At 46.4% G+C, this 23,904-nt stretch overlaps 1 protein-coding gene across 2 annotated transcripts in view; it reads left to right on the forward strand.

Annotated features, from left to right (window-relative positions):
• Window positions 1-23,904, forward strand: part of PARN (poly(A)-specific ribonuclease) — a 637,089-nt gene that overhangs the window by 340,793 nt on the left and 272,392 nt on the right. For both annotated transcript variants that reach the window (XM_078663093.1, XM_078663092.1), the window contains exons 17-18: window positions 17,676-17,786; window positions 17,895-17,964. In XM_078663093.1, the coding sequence (XP_078519219.1) occupies window positions 17,676-17,786; window positions 17,895-17,964 (181 nt within the window). The remainder of the gene's footprint in view (window positions 1-17,675; window positions 17,787-17,894; window positions 17,965-23,904) is intronic.

Consider the following 23,904-nt stretch of genomic DNA (forward strand, 5'->3'; position numbering starts at 1 on the left):
ACTTTTGGGTTGTTATGTCATTGCTATATTTTTTTTATGGCTGTATATTGGTAACAGAAATCTGACAAATTTGTTTCAGAAGAGTTTAACATTTAGATGGGGAAATGGCGATGCAATGACAAGCTAAACGCTCAGGTCGGTGGCAGCGCCTGACGTTTGCTGGGGGGATTCTGTGTTGTGTGAGCTGATTCTCCATCTAAGAGCTCGCTAGCTACAACGATTAGCTTGTCAGACCACTCAGTGTGCGCAGGCACGATTTAAATGCTGGCGCCTAACCCATTTTAAAAATTGTCACTTCATGTTTGAGCACTGATTTTTAATACTCGCATTTTCTTACTGCTTCTTTGCACATTTTGCTCCTCCTGCGGCCTCCCTCGCTCCGTTCCACCGCAGCTGACAGTGCTGTTTGAGTGGAGGGCAAGGCGCCATCTTGGGCTGTGTTGTCCCTGAAGCCTGGCCGGAGTTAGCGGTCTAGCGCTGTTGGGGAGGCAGGGCATAAAAAGACAAGCATCGCAGGGCTCACTGTGAACGCTCAGGTCGGTGGCAGCGCCTGACGTTTGCTGGGGGGATTCTGTGTTGTGTGAGCTGATTCTCCATCTAAGAGCTCGCTAGCTACAACGATTAGCTTGTCAGACCACTCAGTGTGCGCAGGCACAATTTAAATGCTGGCGCCTAACCCATTTTAAAAATTGTCACTTCATGTTTGAGCACTGATTTTTAATACTCGCATTTTCTTACTGCTTCTTTGCACATTTTGCTCCTCCTGCGGCCTCCCTCGCCCCGTTCCACCGCAGCTGATAGTGCTGTTTGAGTGGAGGGCGAGGCGCCATCTTGGGCTGTGTTGTCCCTGAAGCCTGGCCGGAGTTAGCGGTCTAGCGCTGTTGGGGAGGCAGGGCATAAAAAGACAAGCAGTGCAGGGCTCACTGTGAACGCTCAGGTCGGTGGCAGCGCCTGACGTTTGCTGGGGGGATTCTGTGTTGTGTGAGCTGATTCTCCATCTAAGAGCTCGCAAGCTACAACGATTAGCTTGTCAGACCACTCAGTGTGCGCAGGCACGATTTAAATGCTGGCGCCTAACCCATTTTAAAAATTGTCACTTTTCATGTTTGAGCACTGATTTTTAATACTCGCATTTTCTTACTGCTTCTTTGCACGTTTTGCTCCTCCTGCGGCCTCCCTCGCCCCGTTCCACCGCAGCTGACAGTGCTGTTTGAGTGGAGGGCGAGGCGCCATCTTGGGCTGTGTTGTCCCTGAAGCCTGGCCGGAGTTAGCGGTCTAGCGCTGTTGGGGAGGCAGGGCATAAAAAGCAGATGTGCTTCCGGGAGTGCAGCGGGCGCGACGATGGCGCGCCAAAGGTGCGCCAAAGGTAAGCCCGTCTGCGCCCGTCCGCGCCCCGGCAGCGCCCAGGGCCAGAGGGGCTGTTCGTTTAGGACCCCCCCTTTTTAACCCCCCTATCACATATAGTAGAAATCTACTCCTCTCCCTTAATAAAAATCCGTGCGCCCATGGCTTTTCATGGGAAGTCCTACACTCCTTGGACAGGGTTTGCCCTTTATGTCATTTCCAATTCAGATCATTTCATTATACCCCTATTCAGCTGGTTAAAGATGATACTGTTTCTAGAATTCGTGCTGCCATTATTAATGCACGCTCTCTAGTCAAGCACACAGAGGAGGTCCGTGAACTGATAATTGATAATTCACTTGACCTCTTATTTATCACAGAGACTTGGCTGCACACTATCTGTGCTCCTACGATTGAGCTGGCTATACCCAGGGGTTTTAAGATAGCAAGGCTAGATCGTAGTTTGGGCAGAGGGGGGGGATTAGCGATAATCTATAGGGACAAATGGTCTCTAATAAAGGAATGTTCAAGGGGCATGGAGGATGGGGAAGCATTCGAATTTTCAATTGCTCTCTCTCCGCAGTTCACCCTAGGTGGGCTATTGATCTATCGCCCCCCGGGTCCACTTGGCTCCTTTTTTAAATCACTGGAGGAGCTGGTAGCCCAGAGAGCATTGAGGTTCCCCAGATTCTTACTTCTGGGGGACTTTAATATACACATGGATGTCCCCACAGCCCTGGGGGTCAGAGACCTGGACGAATTATGCGCCCTAGCGCATCTTAGGACACAGGATCATGTTACCACTCATCTTGGAGGACATTGCCTCGATCTGGTCTATTCCAACTTCAGTATTACATCAGATATTCCTTGCCCAGTTACGTGGTCGGACCATTTCTTGGTAGGTTTCTCCTGGGAAATGAATAGAGCTCGTGCGTTAGGCAAAGAGCAGCGGGTCCCCTTTCCCCAGAAAATCAGCATTCCAGCCTTAACAACATCTCTATCCCATTCTCTTCCGTACAGGGCAGAAAATCTGGAAGAAATGGTGGAGAATTTTTCGTCATGGATCAGGTCCTCGGTTAAACTACTACCCCAGCCTATTGCTTCAAAACAGTCTAGAGCCTCTCCCCCTTCCCCGTGGTATTCAGAACATCTTAAAATATAAAAAATAGGCTGTAAAGAGAAAGAAAGAATTTGGAGGCGGGAGTACTGTCCACTGGCCAAGGCGGAACTTCGAGCAGCACAAAAGACCTATTATGCTGCTATTAAGAAGGCTAAGGGAGACTACTACGCTGATCGGATTCAAAAAGCCAATAACAATAGTAGAGACATTTTCTCTATTGTTAAAAGCTTTACGTCCCCAGTGGCAGAAACTCAGACGGCCCCTATTTCCGAGGCCTGGTGTGAGGAGCTATCCACTTACTTCACCGACAAAATAAGAAAAATTCAAGAGAGTCTTAAACCTACCATCTCTGATCACGTTATATCATTTCAGGATGCCTGTAACCAAGACGACTCTACTCGACCTTTTATTCCAACTAATGATTTAAAGCCGAAGGGCACGCTGTGTTCCTTTAAAAAGGTCGAGGAGTTGGACGTTTTGGCCATCCTCAAAGCGCTGAAATCCGGATCTCCGGCAGATCCCTGCCCTGCGAGAGTTCTGAGTGGTGTGGCAGGGGTTATTGCTTCTACTGTAAAGGATCTGGTTAATAGATCTCTTCAAGCCGGTACAGTACCTTCCCAGTGGAAGCAAGCAAAGCTCCTCCCACTGTTAGAAAAACCCTCAGCGGATCCTCTGATTACCTCCAATTACAGGCCCATCTCCCTCCTCCCGGCCCTAGCCAAGGTCTGCGAGAAGGTGGTGTTCCGTCAGTTGGAAAGGTTTGTGGAATCTACGGGGGCCTTACACCCGGCCCAATCCGGGTTCCGCACCTCATTCAGCACGGAGACCGCGCTCGTGGAGGTCACCGAGGCCATTAGGGAGTGTCTGGACGGAGGCGGCAGAGCGGCTCTAATTTTATTGGACCTCTCTGCCGCGTTCGACACGGTTCCACGCGTCCAGCTCCTCTCAAGGTTGGAGGACATTGGAATCACGGGCGCGGCCCTTAATTGGGTAGAATCCTTTCTTACGGACCGTTACCAACAAATCTGGCTCCCCCTTATCATTCTTCGAACAGCAGGGTAGATACAGGGGTTCCACAGGGGTCGACTTTGAGCCCCCTTCTTTTTAACGTGTATTTAACGCCACTTATCTATCTCGCGGAGAGCTTGGGTGTGAAAACAATGGCTTACGCCGACGACACCCAACTTCTCTTCACTTGGGATAAGGGCAACCTTGATACAGAGAGAGCCCAGCAGTGCCTGTCCTCGGTGTTCGCCTGGATGGCCCGGGCCTGCCTCAAATGTAATGAGGACAAGTCCGAGATCCTGCTGTATGGCCACTTTCCAGAGGCCTTTAAAGAGTCCATTTGGCCCAGGGGACTACCCTGTCCCTCTGGGATCAGCGGAGTCGCAAAAAACCTAGGGATCTGGTTTGGAGCCGATTTATGTTTCCGAGACCAAATCACGCGACTGGCGGGTACCTGCTACAGAACCCTTACCACTCTTAGGAAGTTCTTTTCCCCTTCTCCCCCAGGAGGCAAAGGAGACAGTAGCCAGAGCCCTTATACTCTCGAGACTGGACTACGCCAATGCCCTCTATATAGGTGCACCTGACTTTCTGCTGCACAAATTGCAAGTGGTTCAGAACGCGACAGTAAGGCTCCTGTTTAACATCCCCAGAAGTCTGAGTGTACGCAAGCAGCTCTCAGAGTTACACTGGCTTCCAGTGACGCTGAGAGTTCGCTTTAAGATTCTGACACTTGCTTTTAAAGCACTACATGGTCCCTGTCCGTCCTATTTAACGGACAGATTTGCTTTTTACTATCCACCCCGCCAATTGCGTTCTGCCACCATGAGACATTTGGTTACCCCCAGATTTAAGAGAGCTAGACTGGGGGGAAACTCCTTGGTGGTTAGAGCTGCTCAGATGTGGAACCAACTACCTGACCCTCTCAGACACACAACTAACCTAACATTCTTCAAAAAGCACCTAAAAACTTACCTATTCAGGCAAACCGTGTAGTCCTCCTGCTCTCATTTGTTCTCGCATTCTGATTCCCCCCCGCGCCAGGACAGTCTTGACTAGCAGTGCGCGTTACAAGAAACCATATAACATAACATAAATGTGTAAAAGAACTGATTTTGGGAGCTCCAGCTTTGGAAATATTTTAAGATGTTTAGTTAGGGATGATGCCAGTTCATCCTCTTTGGGACCAAGTGTTGGTGAGAATGGTAGGGAATATAGAACGTCATAGTGTTTGCTTAGGGAGCCTCGATGTTGCAGGAATAAACATTGTCTAGGCTATTGGTCATTTCTGACCAGAAAATGTATTGTAAAGACCACAAGACTGTTTTTTCATATTGAAGGGAAGTGCCCTGAGTAAGAAGAAAATTAAATTGTTCAGGCAGTTGTCCAAATACAGTAATGCCACTTTGATATTGTACTTGTGGCATATTGCTTTTCTTGAATTTGAAAGTGGATCTGTGGGTTTTGAAAATGAGCTAGAGATGGTTATTAAGGAGGTAAAGAGGACAGGTAGCTTGTGTGGAATGTGATGGAGCTGTGGAGAGTCATAATGTGAAGGTGTAGTGCTTCTTTTTGTAAATGATTGATCTAACAAGCATCAGTTTGACTGCTGACTACAGCCCTTTTAGAAGATTGTGGTTCAAAGGTTTCTCCTCAATCGAAATTGATCAAAGTATGTAAAGAACAGTTGGGAATAACTAAGTAAGAACATCTTGCACAAAATCTATTAGCAACTTTAGATAATTTTTTAAAACATTTTTATATTGAATATTAAGCACTTGGATGCGTACCAGATAATAGGCATTCAGTGAGATACAGCATAGTCCTACATTAAAGGTGATATTCGAGGCATGCCGTGAGTGAAGAGATCACTCAGAATATTTAAGTTAAATGTTTTATTTTAACAGTGGTTCAGAGTTGAATATTTCTTGATGGACTAGGCAGAGAGACTTACAGGTGATTTCTTTTTTGCAACAGGCAGCCAATGTAGTGTATGCAAGGTAGAGGAAGTTGAGTCATATCTGGGCAGTCCATGGGCTAGTTTTGCAGCAGTATTTTGGTTGCATTGAAGCTTATTCACCATTCCCTGCGGATCGGCCAGGAAAAGAGAATTGCACTAATCGAGCTGACTAAGAATAACCGTAAACAAAAATTTGGGCTACTGTTCCTAAAGAGAAAGTGGAAATATCGACAAGTTGTGCAGGATTTGGGCATATGCAGGGTGGCACTCGACAGGACTGTTTTATGTTGCCCTCACACATCCCAAAGGGATGTCCTGCTTAATCATAGGGCTATTGCTCCTCGTTGTGCCGGCGCTTCAATGACCAACGGGTGCCCGAAGGGCCACTTTGGCGGAGATATGCCACAATGATGAATGCAAGGTAGTTAGTTGGGGTGGAATCTCATGAGTGACGATGCTGGTTGAAACTGGTCAGGGAGGCCACCAACTACTTTTAATAACTAGACTGCTCTGTCTGGTTTAAAACCTTTATAGGTAAGTGCTACCAATGGGGTCATAAAGTAACCTGGTAGTCTGATGTGAGTTCCCTCTTTAAGGTCCAACTCTAGTCACTCAAAATATTTTGCGCCCTAGTTGTCAGGAAGATCCCATTGGTAGCACGTACCTATAAAGGTTTTTAACCTAACAGGGCGGTCCAGTAATTAAAAGTAGTTGGTGGCCTCCCTGACCAGTTTTAACCGGAATCATCACTCATGAGATACCTCCCCAACTAGACTCTAACTTGCATTTATCATACGCCATACCAATAAAAGATCTCTGCCAAAGTGACCCTTCGGGGGACCCATTGGGCATTGCAGCGTCGGCCTAACGAGGAGCAATAGCCGTATGATGAAGCATGACATCCCTTTGGAATGTGTGAGGGCAACATAACAGTCCTGCTACCGTGCATATGCTAGTCCTGCACATCCTGTCTAGCTCCTCTTTCTCTTTAGGAACAGTAGCCCTCATTTTGGTTTGTGACATACTAAGAAGCAAGGGCACTGGGCCTCTCATCCAGCTCCTATTCCCCCACATGTGCTCTCTAGGAAATCCTTTGATACATGACTAAGAATAGCTACCTGAACCCTTAGCTGGCTTGCTGTGTGGGAGAGGAACAAGACAATTTTTCTTAACACCTGCAACAAGAGAAAGCAGGATGTCCGCTGCAAAGGCTAACTGCCTGTCTTTCCGGCGCCAGGTTTTCGTTTAAATGGAAGCCAAGACTTTTTATGGATGCAATGGACGTGTAACCCCAGATTTCACACCCAAAATTAGCTATGGGGATACATATGGCATTTAAAATAGCATCAACTTTATATGTTTATGCCCCAATCTTCGTGGGAAGTCAGCAATGCTCTAAATGACCATTTAAAAGGTCATTATTTTATTTAACAGCAATTGCCAGTTAGAGTGAGATTCAAGCAAGACGCCCAAGTAAGAAATACATTTTACCCTACTGTGTTTTCCTTTTAACATGAGATTTCTTATGATTAGTCGTAAGATCTAGACTGTCTGGAAATCTTAGTCACTGCAAACCCCTTGCTGTACTGGCAAGGAAGACAGCATCGTCTGCATACAAAGGGCAGACACAAGTCGACCACCTACACTTGGAACATCCTCCCCCCAGTTCCATTAAAACGGGTTCTAGACGATTGATATAAAGAATGAATAGAAAGGGGGCCAGGATACAACCCTGACGTACCCCTCTTTTCAGTCTAAAGTGCTTTGTGCACTCTTCATTTGGGCCATACGTCGCTGAGGCCATAAGGCTGTTGTACAAATCTCGCAAGAAAGTGGCGAGTGCATGCTCAACCCCAAAGAAACCCAGCATGGGCAGGACCTTAGCTCTGTTCACTCTATCAAATGCCAATGTGAGGTCAATGAAGGGCAAGTGAATTGACCCCTCCCCCACTCTTGCCTTGGTATACTTTGTAATTAGCAGATGTAAATTGAGGTTTTGCTTAATGGTACCCTAGCCTTGTCTAAACCCTTATTATATATCAGACAGAATGTTTTGGTCATTTGCCCAAGTAGTGAGGTGATTCAAATGCTCCAGGCATGTGATTTTCACCTCGAAGTCCACCAGTGAAATGGGTTTATAACCAGCTGGGTCCACTCTATTCCCCTTTTTAAATACCAGCACAATTACAGAGTGGAGTCACAAAGGGGGTAGAGCGCAACGAGTGGCAGCATTTCGGGTGCTGAGATACCAGGGGTACCTATAGGTCAACTTGAGACTTGACCAGATCTCCAGACACCCCATCTGGTCCAGGAACCTTTCTTGAAGGAGGAGACAAGATAGCATTTCTAACCTCCTTCACCAGAAAGTAAGCCTCAAACCTCCTGGGTGCAGAATGTAGTTGGGTCCATACTCTCATTACCTTAAATAGTCACAAAATGATCGATCCATTCCTGAGCTGTGCTAGTTCAGGCCTGAGCTGACAGCTGCCCAGAGCTAAACAGTGAATGGTTCAGGACCCTCCAGAAGGCTGAGCTTTCCTGCGATTCACTAGCTTTCAATCGGTTCTTCCATGCCTCTTAAATGACTCATTATTACGTGCCATCCTCATCTTTTCCTGAGTATGAAGTTTCAGAATTGCTAACAATTCTTTGAGCCCGGGTGCACTTATTATCCAAGAGTTTGCGATGGCGTGGAGAAAGCCTCACCCCTGTCCTGGTCAGGACAGACCTAATAAACCCACAAATATTGGAAAAGGCTGCCAAAATACTGGCATCAGTGGCGTTCACATGTAAACGAGTTCACATATCAGATTGACAAGTAGTGACCAGGTTAAAGGTGAATTCGACAGGGATAATCTGATCTGTTGGTATGACTGATTCCTTAAATTGGTGGCCAGTATCCACTGGCATCACGATCCTCTAAAAGGTGGCAAGAGGATTATCGTCACTGCATATGTCCCATTCTCCTTCTAAATCTACAAAAGAAAAAATAAACATGCCAAAACAAAAATATAATCAATTAAAGAGCTGGTGCCCCCTCCCTTTGAATGTTGGTATCCTCTTTTCGAGGCTTGATTCTCCCTAGTTAAACAGATTAACTAGATTGTAATCTAAGATCAAATTTAGCACATCTCCCTGCTGGGTGTGTTTGAGGTGCACCTACCTGGTCAATATTTGACGATGAGTTACCGGTATCACCCTTCACATAACAGCCCATGCAGGGGTGCAGATTAAAATCCCCAATCAAGATAATCCTTGTAAAATTAAACTTACAATGAGAAAAATTGTCAACGTTCGAAGATCCCTAACATCTTGCTCATTATAGAAGTTCACAGTTGACGCCTTATGCAGTCAAACAAACACGTAAAACATCAGGTGAGTTAGAGGTAATCAACTATAATTTACAGTTTAGATGCAGATTAATAACCATCACAAGCCCCCACCCCAGCTCTACGATGGGTGGAAGAAATGATAGTGGAGGCAAACGTCACATATCCATCTAGGTGCAGATCTCCCCCTTTGTTTCGCAGGTCCCCTGAAGGCTGAAAATATCATCCTCAAAGTGTTTTACTGTGAATCCCTGCAATGTTCCAGCTTAACATGGTGCCTTGAAGGCTCCACAGTTTCTTGCCTGAGGATTAAAGGTCAATCAGTCTGTCATCTAACTCAGTCATTGGCTCAAAGCGATTGCTGAGGTGCATACTAGGACCCTGTCCGTGATGAGCCCACACACAGTCTGCCCTGGATGATGATCTCTTTGAAATGGGACTGATCAAGGTCTACCCTGGAAGTCGAGCAATATGTAACTTTGTTTTTGAGCTGCTGATGACTTCAGTTCCCTGCCCTTGAGGGGTCATTGCCAGTAAATAGGGGGTAGATGTAGGTGGTAAATACATGACCACATCAGGGTTTATCCTCTGAAGTAGCCTCAACAGGACGATGGTGTTCCCTTCCTGAAAGCCCAGGAACTACACTCTGTTATTACAAAGATAATTCTACCAGTGGAATCACGGGGCTGGGTTGCATGTGAAACTGACTGATCATTCTGTGGTAATAGAGTAGCGTTGGCTATGTTTCCCGCTATAATGCAGGCTTTCCCTGCCCATGTATTGATCTCTAATGAACAGGATGGGTAGAGATTGCTAAGATGCCTCTACGATGGAGCATTAGAGACATTATGGGTAATGTTTGGTAAAAGTCAATTACTCAAGAAATTCGTAATTTGCTTATGGATGAACCAAGTTCGAGGCATGTGTGGCTGTAGATAAACATGCTTAGCATACTTTCCCCCCATCTAGTGTTTGGTCCGGATGTGTGCAATTTGTTTTTCTTTGAAGAAGTTTTCTCAGTCACGAGGTAAAGTGACTCCTCATCTCAATGATGATACTCATGGGTATCGGCTCCATTGTGCTCATGGGTATCGGCTCCATTGTGATATATTGCTTTCTTTCCGCCGTCTGGTTTGGACGTGTTTGGCGTTCCGGATCTGAAAGAGACTATTAGTTATAGATTCCTTACCTTCGAATTACCTCCAGGCGTCAGACTGGCTCTGGAGAAATCTTTTCTTAGCAATACTCCTGCGCGTCAGTAGGTAGTCGGTCGTTTTTGGCGCTGTGAAACTGGGATGATGTTGCTGTATGTACTTAGACGCCGCCCCTGCACGCTGACGTCCGTTCTTTCTTTTTCCGCGCCAGCCAGCACAGATCCGGAGGGGGCGTACCCCTTATTCACTTTTTGACTAACCCTTTTTAGAGTTTTGTCGACATCTGTTTCAAGTCCCTCGACTCCTGGTAGCATGAGGAATGTCCCATTTTTGGACCGGCTTCAAGCCTTGTGACTCCTGTCACAAGCTGAAGTCTGTCACGGATCTGCACCTCGTGTGTCTCTGGTGCCTAGAGCGCGACCAAGAGCCGAAGTTGTACTTCGACTGTCGGGCCATGTACCCGAAGTCTTTGCGGGAGTGATCCCGAAAGCTTCTGGAGGCCCGGCAGTCGGCTCCTCAACATCCTGGTTGAGAGGAAGGTCTCTGGACTGGCGCGGAGCCACCACCACTCGTCATCAAAGTGTTCGCACTCCTCGGTGAAGGCGAAGAAGCATAGTCGCTCTTCGCCTTCTCCCCATCTGTCAGCCGACGTGACGCAGGACCTGGAGCAGCGTCACTCTCCAGCGCCGTCTTCGGAGCCCGCTTCTGGGACAACTCAACGCTTCCCTCCCTTTCTTGGAGATGGAGCGTCCTCTACCCAGGTTCGAGCTTTCTCCGAAGTGTTTCACGGCATCTTTGAGCACCCCGACTCCGCTGGTGCGCTTTCGGGCCCCGCGGACTTGGCTGAGGGTCCTGGGCCTTCGAGGCAGACGGCTTTGGTGCTGGAGGGTCCCTGAGGATCCAGGCCTGGTTCCGGATCGGCGCCGGTCGACCTCACTGTACCTTCCCCAGTGCCAATTCCAGTGACGATGCCTCCGACGCCGGTTGTGTCTCTGACTGGCGTCAACCTCAGCCTCACCCCCGACCTGGACATGGAGCTGGATAGATGTCGAGCGCCGGTGCCGGAGGGTACATTTGTACCACTATTTTATCCTGCCGTTTCCTAACACCCTGAGTGGCAGCCAAGGGAGGTTGAGGAGGACTGGGAGGGGTCTGTTGACCCTTTGGCAGATCAGCTTGAAGAGCCGGACTGGAGAGAGGAGTTGGGTGATGCCAGTGATCTGGATACCTCCCCAGACCTAGGTATTCTTCCTCCCCCTATCGTGGCTATGGAGGAGGGTTCTTCCTACGCTGTGGTGTTGCATAGGGTGACTGAGGCCTTGGGCCTTGAGCTTCCTACGGTGGCAGCCAGGACTAACCTCTTGACTGAGGTGTTTCATCCGGCAGCAGCCTCTTCGGAGACCCTTCTACCTTTCAATGAGGCCCCTCTGACATCCTTCTGGGCACTTGGTCGAAGCCCAGCACAGGTGCTCCTGTGGACAGGATGATTGCCCAATGCCACCGTCTGGCCCGGGTGAGCCACTTTTTCTCTCCCAACATCCTACCCCCGAGAGCTTGGTGGTCCAAGCCTCTAACTCAAAAGGTGCATTCCCTACAGCTACCCCAGGTAGGCAGTCCAAGATGTTTTCTTCCGCCAGCTTAGGACGGCGGTCAGTGAACACTGCACATCTCTTGAGCTGTTGCGCAACCGTGTCCCACACACATATTGCCTGGAGGGGGCCCGGGCCGTGCTCAACCGTGCTAATGCCAAGGGTAGAGACGCAGCAAAGCTCACATCTGGTGTGGGCTGGATACCGCTGACTTGCTCAGTAGAAAGATTTCCATGTCGGTAGCCCTTAGAGACTACGCATGGCTGAGGTTCACTGGCTTCTCTGGGGATGTCCAATCTACCCTTTTGGGCATGCCCTTTGATGGCCCTCGCCTGTTTGGTGACAAGGCGGACAACGCGCTCAAACGTTTCAAGGACTCTGGGGCTACGGCCAGATCCTTGGGCCGCGCAGCAATCTCTCTCCCCATGCAGTCTACCTTTTGCCCGTTTCATGTCTACGGATGGGGGTGCCCCACCACGTTCTGCCCAGAGCCACAGGCCTGCGCAAGCTACCCATCCTCTGCGCAGCTGGGGTCGTGGGACACAGCATCGTGGGTATAGGGGCCAGCGGGTGGGCCAGTCCACCAATGCCCCTCTTGCAGCAGCCTCCAAACCTTCCTAGTCCAACCTTTCAGGGCCATCCATTGCCAGTGGGTGGTAGGATCCGCCATCACCTCTCCCCACTGGCGCAACATCACGTCGGACAGGTGGGATTTGGAAATAGTCCGAAGGACCTACCCTTCGATACTAATCCTCTCCATGCCACCTATACCATTGCATTTGAGACAATTATCTGTCCTTTCTCCGCCAGGAGGTTACGGCTCTCTTGGCCATGGGAGCTATTGAACGCGTCCTTGTGCCAGAAGTTGGTCCTGGTTGCTACTCTCACTACTTCCTGGTACCCAAGAATGACAAAGTCCTATATTAGACCTCAGGGACGCCAATCGCTTCACCGGAAGGAAAAGTTCAAAATGCTCACCCTAGCTCAGGTCTTGTCTGCCCTCGACCGTGGAGACTGACTGGTAGCATTGGACTTGCAGGACGCTTATTTTCTCATCCCCGTCCCGCGCCCACCAGCGTTACCTACGGTTCACGGTAGGCTACGAGCATTTTCAGTTTACCGTGCTCTCCTTTGGCCTTACCTGCGCCCATCAGGTGTTTCATAAAGTGATGGCGGTAGTTGCAGCTCATCTGAGCAGATCAGGGGTTCCAGTCTTCCCCTATGTCGACGACTACCTGTTAAAGGCGTGCTCGCCCCAGGCTGTCGTCTCCCACCTCCAGACTACGGCGGACCTCTTGCATTCACTGGGGTCCACAGTCAAGGTACCGAAGTAGCACCTGAATCCCTCTCAGAGGGTCATTTTCATTTGCGCTTCCTGTGCTCCGATCTGCCGCCAGGACCCGTCAGTCCACGCCTCACACTTAGCCGCCGCTCCGGCGCTTCATTAAGGGGAACAGCAGCTGCGTTAGCTGCAGGATAATGGAAGGATCGTTCGATGCCCGGGAGAGCTCAGTGCTCAGGCGGCCATTTCGTCTCCGAGCAAGCTCCGCCCCCCCCCCCAAAAGTACCAGTTATTAAAGCGTTTGTGGAAGGCCTTAAGAGTAATTCCACTTAGTTCCAAATACATGGAATCTCCATATTATACTTATTAGACGTATGGGTCCACCATTTGAACCCTTGCACAAATGCACCGTATAATTCTCATCTTGGAAGGTTGCATTTCTAGTGCCCACTACCTTTTCTCACTTTGCCACTGGATTCAAGCAAGCCGGGCTGAGGACGGCTGGAATGCCAGAAACCGGTCCTCGGAAGCTTGTTTCCGGTCCAGGGAAGGCATGGCTTCGCAGTTCGGGCTGGACTGTTCCCATGAGGCACAGGGTCAGACTGATTTGCATATAACCATGTCTGAACTGGGGTGGCAGAGTGGGCTAAAGAACGGTGATGGATCAAACTCAGATCTTTTGACTGGGTGGGAGTGTTTGATTGGTTCAGATGCTCCGTCCATCACCACCCCCTTTTGTACCACTACCTCACTTAGGCATGACGGTGAGCTCCAGGCTTTAACCTTGAAGGAACCTTTCTTCCGACTACATAAAATAGGATAGCTCCTGGAACAAACCCAGAATTTCTTTTAAAGGTGGTTTCATTTGTCACCTTAATCAGTTGAACTACCGATTTTCTTTTGCAGAAAGGACCCTTCATACACTGGATATCAGAAGACCTCTTATGTACTATATTGACAGAACTAAACCGTTCTATAAAACTAAACTACTTTTTATTTATTTTTCACCCCTTCACACAGGAAAGACCATATTAAATGTAGGCATTTCTAGATGGATAATTAAATGCATTTAAACATGTTATGCCAAAACTTAAAGAACTTTGCCCTCACCACCTAGGGCACACTTGACTCATAGGAGCATCCATGGCTTTCCTGTGCAGTATCCCAAAAGCAGATATCTGCAAAGCAGCTACATGCTCTACACCACACACTTTAACCAAACATTTTTGTATTGATGTTTTAGCACGCCAACAAGCCAATGTAGGTTAGGCAGTGCTACTTACCTTTTCAAACTGCAGCACCCATTGGTTAACCACTGTTTGGGAGCGACTGCTTTGCCGGCTTAAGTCTATGCTAAGCATGTGTGTCTACAGCCACACATGCCTCAAATGGATTGTTAATTACTCTGTAGACATCTGTTTGTGGCATGTAGTGCTGTAGATTCGCATGTTGTCATCCTCCTCCCCAGACACCTGTGGCCGTTGCAGTTCATTTACATTATCTTACTTGCATGGACATCTTTACAGACATTTACTTTTACTCCATTCTCACCCGTCTGTGGGAATACAGTCGAACAATGGAACAGATGCCCATGCTCATTATCACTGAGGAGTCACTTTATCTTGTGACTCTGAACACTTCTTCGAAGGAAAACATGCACACATCCAGACCCAACACTAGATGGCACAAGTATGCTAAGCATGTGAATCTACAGCACTGCATGCCACAAACAGATGTCTACTGGATAAGTAACATAATCCTTTATCCCAATTTCTCACCACCTCCCCCATTTTAGCAATTTGTATAAAGTGCATCAAAGACAGTCAATTTGAGTTTCCAGCTTGAGGAAGAGACCTTGGTAGCTACATGGTCCCATAGATGGTACAGGATCTTAGGCAGGATTTCTAGTCTTGGCCTTACTGATTAACCAAAGTTTTTGCTTTTCACTCTGGTACCTTCCATATAGGCTCTCTGGTAGACAGATTGTCTTGCTGTCGACGTCCAAAGTGCAGTTTTCTGGCTCAGCCCCTTTGTTAGGGCTCTGCAATTAGCAACATAAATTAGAAGCACCCTCAGTTGATGCTTTAATGGGCAGAACCCCTGCTTGGTTTCTTAAGGGGACTTCATGATGGCCCCCACTGCATTATTAGGAAAAGACAGAATGCTTTCGTTTGTTCTTGGCAGTTTATCCGCCACATTTTTTGAGTCCACTTCTTCCGCATGACTGCATTGGCTTTTGGCGATTAAGTGCTTGCACCGGTGCCAAAGACCGGACAAAATAGAGATGCCTCGTCAATTAAAACAAGTACAACCTAAGGTATTTTTTTACATGACTCCCTGCTAAATCCTGCAGGAAAAAGTCAGGTGTCAGGGGGGTGACTCGGCCTCTTCCAAGCTATGACTGGCGCAGCCTGCCATTGGCCTGGACTTTGCGTGTGTCCCGTGCAGCAGGGCAGCGCTGACGCTAAATAGCACTACAGAAGGGTCATCTGATCCCCCCCCCCTGTAGCAATGTTGGCTAGGGCAGGTAGTGCCCAGCAAACTTTGTCTGCCCCCAGAACAACAAGGCATTGCTGGTGCTAAATAGTGCTACGGGAGGGTCTTCCTTTGCTCCTCCCTGTTCTGCTACTGGGACAGGTAGTTCCAGCAAGCTCTTCTGTCAGTGCATATTATCCTTCCTTCTCTCTGAGGTGGCTCTGACTCTATCCATTGATTGCTATGTTAGTTTTCTAGGGAGTTTGACTCTTGTATCCCTCTTGACAGACTCTCCCAGAGAGTTCTGGGCTGAAAGGGGAAGATAAAGTGACCTGTTTAAATTTGGATGAGTTTATTTTTGAGTACCAATTCTGAGCGGAAATACCTTGTTGACGATATTCTTAGATGGGTAAGCCAAAATCTGTGTAATGAAGGTTACCAGTAAGTAAATCAGAGCAGTACCAGTGGACAAAGTGAAAGCATGGTCCCATTGTGTCTTAGGCCTGAGAAATAGCCACCATTCCACTTACCAATAAAAAAATGCCCACTTAGGTTCCCCTTTCCAGTAGGGTTTGGCATTATGTATATTGATCTTGTAAAAGACCATTAATGTTGGGTGACACTGGTAAGTCACCAACAAGTTAGAATGTACGTCAGCAATGATTGTGACCAGGGCCCTTTGGTGTACTGCAAAGGTGCAACATATATGGCTTAGATGGTACGGGTGGAACTCAGCAAGCACCCTTCTATCAGTTATACTTTAGCTTTGTCATGTTGTGCATGTTGATCTTAAAGCTCGCAAGTGGAGTTCCACGGTTTAATTTAGTGTTTACAGTGGAACACTTTCAGATATTTTGGTTATCTCATATAATGTTTGATATGGTTGTCATGTTGGAGAATGGTGTGAAGTTAACAGTAATGCTGCATGAAACCAATGTCCCTGCTAAGTTTGTTCTTTAGGTTTAAAGTCATATGTACTTGCATCCCTTTCAATACCGTGCCTCCAAAATGAATAAGGTCAAAGTACCAGTTTCCAAAGTTGATTAGATCGAAGTTCAAGATCAATAAAAAAAAAAAAAGACCAAACAAATGAAATGACAAGATACTATAACTTATATGTTCAATTTAGCGAACTCAAAATTCATTTTGTCAGATGATTCAAAAATGTATAGAGAAATGTGCGTGATAGTCTGGAAAATATGGGTAAAAGACATTCATGTAGATCTGCATGTAAAATAAATCTCTTAAATGCTTATGATTTAATTTGCTTACTTCTAAGCATCACTGTTATATGTACATATTTTGCAAATTGCATGTAGTTTTGACTCATCAAAGTGCAGAATAAAAGTAATTAGTAACAAGTAACCTATTGTCCCTTTCACTCTTTGTCTACTTGAGTTCCATTGTGTTATTTAGGTTTTAGGATATCCTAGAGAGGTGGATTGGCCTACTGAACCAGGGCTAGAACAGGAATCCTATTTTTATATATATATATATATATATATATATATATATATATATATATATATATATATATATATATACACACATATATTATATATGGTCGTTCATGTGTTAAGCAGCTGTCAGGCTTCCCTAATCAAAGCATTTTCTTTCTTTCTGGATGATAACCAATATGAGTACGTTATAATGAAGATATGAATTAGAACTTATCTTAATTTTGCGGATTGCCAATACTGATGTTGCTCCCATAGGCCTGCAACCCTTCCCCAAATAATGCCCATCTGTTTACAATCCTACAAGGGCCAGATAAGGGGCTTCCAAAGAGAGAACAGTAAGGATACTAAAATCAGTAGCCTTACGGCTAGAGTGGTCGACCTCAAAGCTGGGGAAGCGGGTTAGTCTCGGAGGAGACGCTCAACATCCTGTGATTCTGGGCAAATCACTTAATCTCCCCGTACCTAACCAAAAAAAATAAAAAAAATGAATCTGTCCATTTGTAACAAAACTGGTGCTCAGGTAAAGCGCTCTGATACCCGATTTCGCAGGTCTAGTATGCACTATATAAAACTCTAAAAAAATAAAATAAAAAAAATCAAGAAAAAAACCCGATACAATGAAAAACTCCTTATTATTGAATGAGTATGAGAACAAGAGGTGTGCTTGATCATTTGGGCATCTGTGAAATCTATCCATCAGTAATCCCCTCGCCACGATATATCAAATCTAATAAGAATTTATCTAATTAATTTTACAAGGTTTAAAACTTAACCATGCCACTTACAGTTCTTAATGACTTGTGTGCTTAAGAAGAATGAATTGACATTGGATTAGCATCTTGAATATGTAGACACTGGCAATGTTACTTTTTGCTGATTAACCAACATATGACTATTGGTTTTATTAAATTAAGTTATCCTTACCTGGTGTCCTTGTACAAACTTTTGTCTCTTCAGTAAGTGCAGAGGGGTTTCCTAGTTATGATACGTCTTCAGAACAGCTTCATGAAGCAGGCTATGATGCTTACATAACTGGGCTCTGTTTCATCTCTATGGCCAATTTTCTAGGTAATGTATAAAGCTCGCAACTAAGTTAGACCTCATGCTTTGTTTGTGGCTCCTGTTCAACATATGACCCACATTTTCCTTTTTTTCCCTGATTGTTTTGTTTTAAAGGGTCATTCCTCACTCCTCCAAAATCCCACATATCCTGTACATCAAAACTCATTGGACCTTTTTTCAACAAGTAAGTCTTGTTTCAGTTAATTGGGATATATCTTTTATATTGAGCTTGTGATCTTAAGGATGTTATCCACTTTGGCATTGTATGCAGCTCTTAAGGGCTAGGTTTCTTTGGTTTTAAAAAAGGGCTCTGACATGCACAGTACGTTTTTTGATTCAGATTAGCATGGAAGCATGCTGAGGGGAATGACCTTCATTGCCACCTGTATGTCCCAACAAGCAGAAAGTATTGAAAGTTTGGCATGTCCACCCAGCTCCTCAAAAGACTCCAAACCATACGAAGCACCGCAGCCAGACTCATCCTGAACCTCCCCTAACCGACTAGTATTGCCCCGCACCTCCGATAACTCCACTGGCTACCCGTCCAGAAGAGATGCCAGTTCAAGATCCTCACAACCAATGACCTTCCTACACCAACCACTGTCTAAGCTTCCCCCACGTCCATCACAGCCACAGTGGGGGCTGCTCTTTGTCCTACATTGCTGCCAAGACCTTGAACAACCTGTCCCTCGACCTCCGAACATCACCCTCCCTGGCAGACTTCAGGAAGAAGCTCAAGACTTAGCTCTTCGACTGAGACATGTCACCCCAGGGCCCAGATACCCTTAGGTGGACAGTGCTGCACTTAACAAATACTGTTTGATTGCACAGACCTGACTCTTAAAAATGAAAAATCTCCTGGTATGTGTGTTTGGCTTATTATGATACCCAGATGCTTGCTGCTTCTTTGTTGGCATATCAGGTGAAGTTAGGACAGAGGGGAATAGAAGGTTGGGCAGTGACTGGGTCCTCCTACATGCTATGATCTCTTATGGAATAAATATTTGTAACCCTACCACTCACATTCCCCAAATCTGTACAGCTAATTCTATGCAAGAAAAGTTTTCAATGTGGTTAAAGGAGACCATAAGGGGGACTGTTTGACAGTAGAGCTTGGAGAGCACAATTGACTGCTTTTATAGGTTCATCTCTAGGCATTTTTCCATTCACAAATCCGACTTTTAACATGCTTTGATTAGTTACTTTTACTAACGTACCTTGATTTCGCTCCAAATCTCATTCCATTCTCCAGTTGGCCTTAAAGTCATGATAGTCAAACCATAGTGTCTTAAAAACACCTACATCAGGTAACATCTGTGTTCGATGCATATGAGCTGTAGATCGTATACTTGTGCATAGATCGCCATCTGGTGTTGGGCTCGAATGTTTGTCTTTGTAGTCACAAGGTAGGTGACTCCTCCATAGGACTATAGTGCACATAGGCATCGTCTCCATCTCCAGCTTGGTGTTTTCTGCCATTGGGTTCGGATGTGTGTTGCTGCGCTCAGGTTTGGTATAGTCTTCAAACCTTTTCAGCACGCAATCATTACCCCTCGACGGTATTGTTTTCATCACTGGTTTCCCCTTCGACGCACATCGTTGAAATCCAACAACTTCGATTTTCAAACTTCGAAGCGGGCCGCAAGGTCTACCCGCACCGACCACACCAGTAGTCGATGGAACAGACTTCATTTAAAAAATGCCCCGGGTAGGTGCTAAATTACCACACACCGATCTACACAAGGTCTGTAATCTGTGCCTAACCCCGGAGCACGAAGAAAGTAGCTACGAGGCCTGTCGATCATTCCGATAATAGAAAACGATTTGTGACCTTCAGGCTCGATATCACGAGATGAGACGCGGCACTAGCCCGGTGCTGGACATCTTCGGAGAAGAGTGAGTCCCATCAGCACAGCGCCGAACAAGAGTAAGAAATCTGTCTCTGAAACCGATGACTCCGACATGGAGGAAGACTTGCACTGCACTCCAGGTGAACAAACTGTGAGTAACAAGCCCCAGGTAAACAAAAAATCCACAAAGGCTCCGGTATTACCTTCGCCCTCGGTCCTAGGGAAACACCAAAAACATGGTTCGGATGCCCTGCCCTATGGCCCAGCTATGAAACCGAAAGACAAAGCCTCCGGCCCGGGATCGCGCCGTCCGCACAGTACCGAAACACCATCTCCGGCACCGAAAACCAAACCCAAGCTTGGGCCTGATGCTTCGATCCCTGCACCAAAGTCATCTTCAGGACCGAAAAACTCTGACCCGAAATCTTTCAAACCAAAAATTTTGGATCCGGCAATAACTAAACCCAAATCTTCGGAGCCGAAACCAAAAGATAAGTCTTCGAATCCAAAACCTCAAGACAAACCTTCGGAACCGAAAGTAACAAAAGACAAGCCTTTACACAAACCTTCGGAGCGTAAACAACATGCACCAAGGGATTCGGAACCAAAAAACAAACCACTCCTTGAGGCTTGAGAGACTATCCAAAAGATACCCTCTGAAAAAACTAAAGAAAATGATATACCAGCTAAAGAACTTCCTGTACAAGAGCCAATGGATTCCAAGCAGAAGAAACTGCATATTGATCCAACAACTGGACATCTTGTAGCAACCCTTCCTAAGACGGAAACTGGACATTTCAGAGGAATACCATATACCTCTCAAAAAGGACATGGGTACTAACCCCTCACCCCCTTACATACCTCCCTCTCCTCCACCTATTTATCCCAACTTGCTAATATCGCCATATAACTCACCACCAACTAGTTATTCCCCTGAACCACGGGAGGATAATGAGACGACAATGGGGATGGGGACAGGGATGGGGATAATGACCATAACACCATACCACAGGACCCAGACCCATCGGACGGTTATGATAAAGACCCAGATAATAGTAATGATCCGTACCTATATCCCTCCAGACCATCACCACCTGATGATAATATTGGATTCGCACATCTTATCAATAGGGCTGCTCTGTATCATGGAGTGGAATTACACACTGACCCACAAGAGGAGGATTTCATCATGGAAACATTAGCTCCATATCAAAAATCTACTAATACATTGCCAATGATAAAAGGCATGCTAATTCACACTAATGAAGTGTTCAAGGACCCAGTTAAAGCAAGAATACTTACCCCGAGAGTTGATAAATATAAAGCTGCTCCTACTTCCCTAGTTTATATTAAAGGTCAAGTGCCCCTGGACTCCCTTGTCGTATCCAATGCCCGCAAGCGAGCCAATTCACAAGCCACAGGCGACGCCCCTCCTCCTGATAAGGAGTCAAAGCTTATAGATGCTTCAGGCAAACTAATTTCGTCCCAGCCCGCTAATAGTTGGCGTATTGCCAATGCGCAAGCCCTTCTAGCACGCTATGACAGAGCGCGCTGTGGCGAACTAGAAAAACTAGTACAACATTTACCTGATCAAAACAAGGGTAAAGCCAGCGACCTCATTCAAGAGGGTAGATTAATTGCAAACACCTCTATAAAATGTGCACTAGATGGTGCTGACACAGCTTCATGTGGCATTAACCCCAGCATCTTGCTACGCCGCCATGCTTGGTTTCGAATCTCCGGATTCAAGCAAGAGGTACAGTCAGCTATACTAAACCAGTCTTTTGACCAACAACATCTTTTTGGACCAAATGTAGATTCTTCATTAGAAAAAACGAAGAAAGATACAGAAACTTCCAAATTTATGGGAGCCCTACAACTACCCTCTAACAGAGGCTTCTTTCATTGCTCCTTTTATAGGAGTGGCTCCAAAACTTCCAAAAACCAAAATCAACCCTCCTCCTCCCTAGGATACTATTGCGGAATATATAGAGGAAACAACAATAGGGGAAGAGGCAAAAATAATTTCACCCACACTTCTCCTACAACCTAGCAGTGACTTCCCCCCGCTACCCCGACCATACTGCTCCTGTCCGGGGACGCCTATCACAGTTCCTACCTGTCTGGTATTCCATTACAACAGGCAAGTGGGTAAGACAAATTATCTAGTATTGTTATTGCCTTGAACTCACTGGTACTCCACCAAACATTCCTCCCAGAGAACGCTCAATGTCTGCAGAACATCTCACTCTTCTCAAACAAGAGTTTCTCTCCCTGTTACAAAAACATGCATTAGAACCAGTCCCTTTGCCTCATCAAGGCACAGGAGTGTATTCACTGTACTTTCTAATTCCAAAAAAGGATGGCTCTCTCAGACTAATACTGGACCTCAGGCCATTAAATCTATACATTCTCTGACCACTTCCACATGGTCACTCTCCAACAGGTACTCCACTACTTCAATGAGGTGACTTTCTGTCCACTCTGGATTTAAAGGACACCTTCTTTCATATTCCCATTCACAGGAAATACCTCAGGTTTGTGATACAGCCAACACTACCAATTCAAAGCCCTCCCATTCGGGGTGACCACAGCACCCAGAGTCTTCACCAAGTGTCTCGCAATAGTGGTGGCTCACTTACGAAGACAACATATTCATGTGTTCCCTTACCTGGATGACTGGCTCATAAAAGCCAAGTCACACAGCAGCTGTGTTTAACACACATACAAAACAATCCAGGTGCTTCACGATTTGGGATTCACAGTCAACCTCTCCAAATCCCATCTCCAACCGTCCACAACAATATCTAGGAGCTACAATAAACACTTCAAAAGCTCTAGCATATCCCAACCCAGTCAGAATAAGCACCATGCAAGCCCTCGTATCAAAATTTCAGCCTCAACACTCATTACCAGCTTGAGTTTTCATACAGTTAATCAGGATTACGGGATCTTGCATTCTCATTGTCCCTTATGCAAGACTCCAGATGTGCCAAACACTCATGTAAGGGACACATCAGTAGAACCAGGCTCAAGGTCAGCTAACAGATCTGGTGTTGGTGGACAGCCGCACACATTGCTCTCTGCAATGGTGGAGCACTCAAAACCATTCCAAAGGGCAGCCGTTCCTCGACCGGGTTCCACAATAGTGCTGACAAGACACATCGCTCACCTGCTGAGGAGCTAATCCTCAAAATCATACCATTCAGGGCATGTGGATTCCAACAAAAACAACTCCACATAAATTATCTGGAATTGCTGGCGATCTTCTCAGCGTTGAAATCTTTTCAACTCCACCTCATAGGCAAAGCTGTCCTGGTCCATACAGACAACATGACAGCAATGTATTACATACAAAAACAGGGGGTACACACACTCTGCAGCTTTCACACCTAGCTCAAAGCATATGGAGATGAGCCATTCCGCAAAACATATACCTCCTTGCAGAACACCTCCCAGGAGTAAACACTCCGATTGCAGATCTGCTCAGTCGTCAAACACAGCAGATCCACGAATGGGAACTTCATCCTCAAGTTCTGCTTCCATTCTTTCAAATGTGGGGCCACCCAGAATTAGACCTGTTTGCCACACACCAAAATGCAAAAGGCCCAAGCTTTGCATCCAGGTATCTACACCCATTGTCCAAAGGCAATGCACTATGGATGAACTGGTCAGGCGAATTTGCTTACGCCTTTCTGCCTCTCCTGCTCATTCAGCTAGTGGTTCGAAAGCTCAAACAGCATTCCCTCACAATGATCCTGGTTGCACCAACATGGGCCCGACAGCCATGGTTCACAACCCTGTTGAAACCATCAGTAGTTCCTCATCAAAAGCTACGTCTCTCACCCAAGCTACTCACTCAGAACCATGGAGCGATAAGGCATCCAGATCCCGTGTGGAAATGTGCCTTTGTTTAGGGGCACACACAAGTGCAGGGTTCACCCTTCTCTGTCCATGGGTCCGTAGACCAACAAAATGGAGATTGACACTGAAGCTGAAATTCAAAATAACAAGTTTATTCACTCATGAGTGAGACCACGTCCATACAACACCCTCAAGTGTTCCAGGAGGTAGTGGCTTGAATACACAGACCATGGTGCCTATATACACAGTTTTCTGCACTGGTAAGCATGTACTTACAAATAGAAGGTACAAGCATACACAGGAATAGTTACCGACAAACATGGGCAAATGGAAAATCACTTAGCAAAATTAGAGGGGGAGTAGGAGTGCTTATGGCAGCACTAAGATAGACAGTTGAGTCTGAGACCAGG

This window comes from Lissotriton helveticus, chromosome 10, assembly GCF_964261635.1.
Source record: "Lissotriton helveticus chromosome 10, aLisHel1.1, whole genome shotgun sequence".
In the NCBI taxonomy this organism is placed as follows: Eukaryota; Metazoa; Chordata; class Amphibia; order Caudata; family Salamandridae; genus Lissotriton; species Lissotriton helveticus.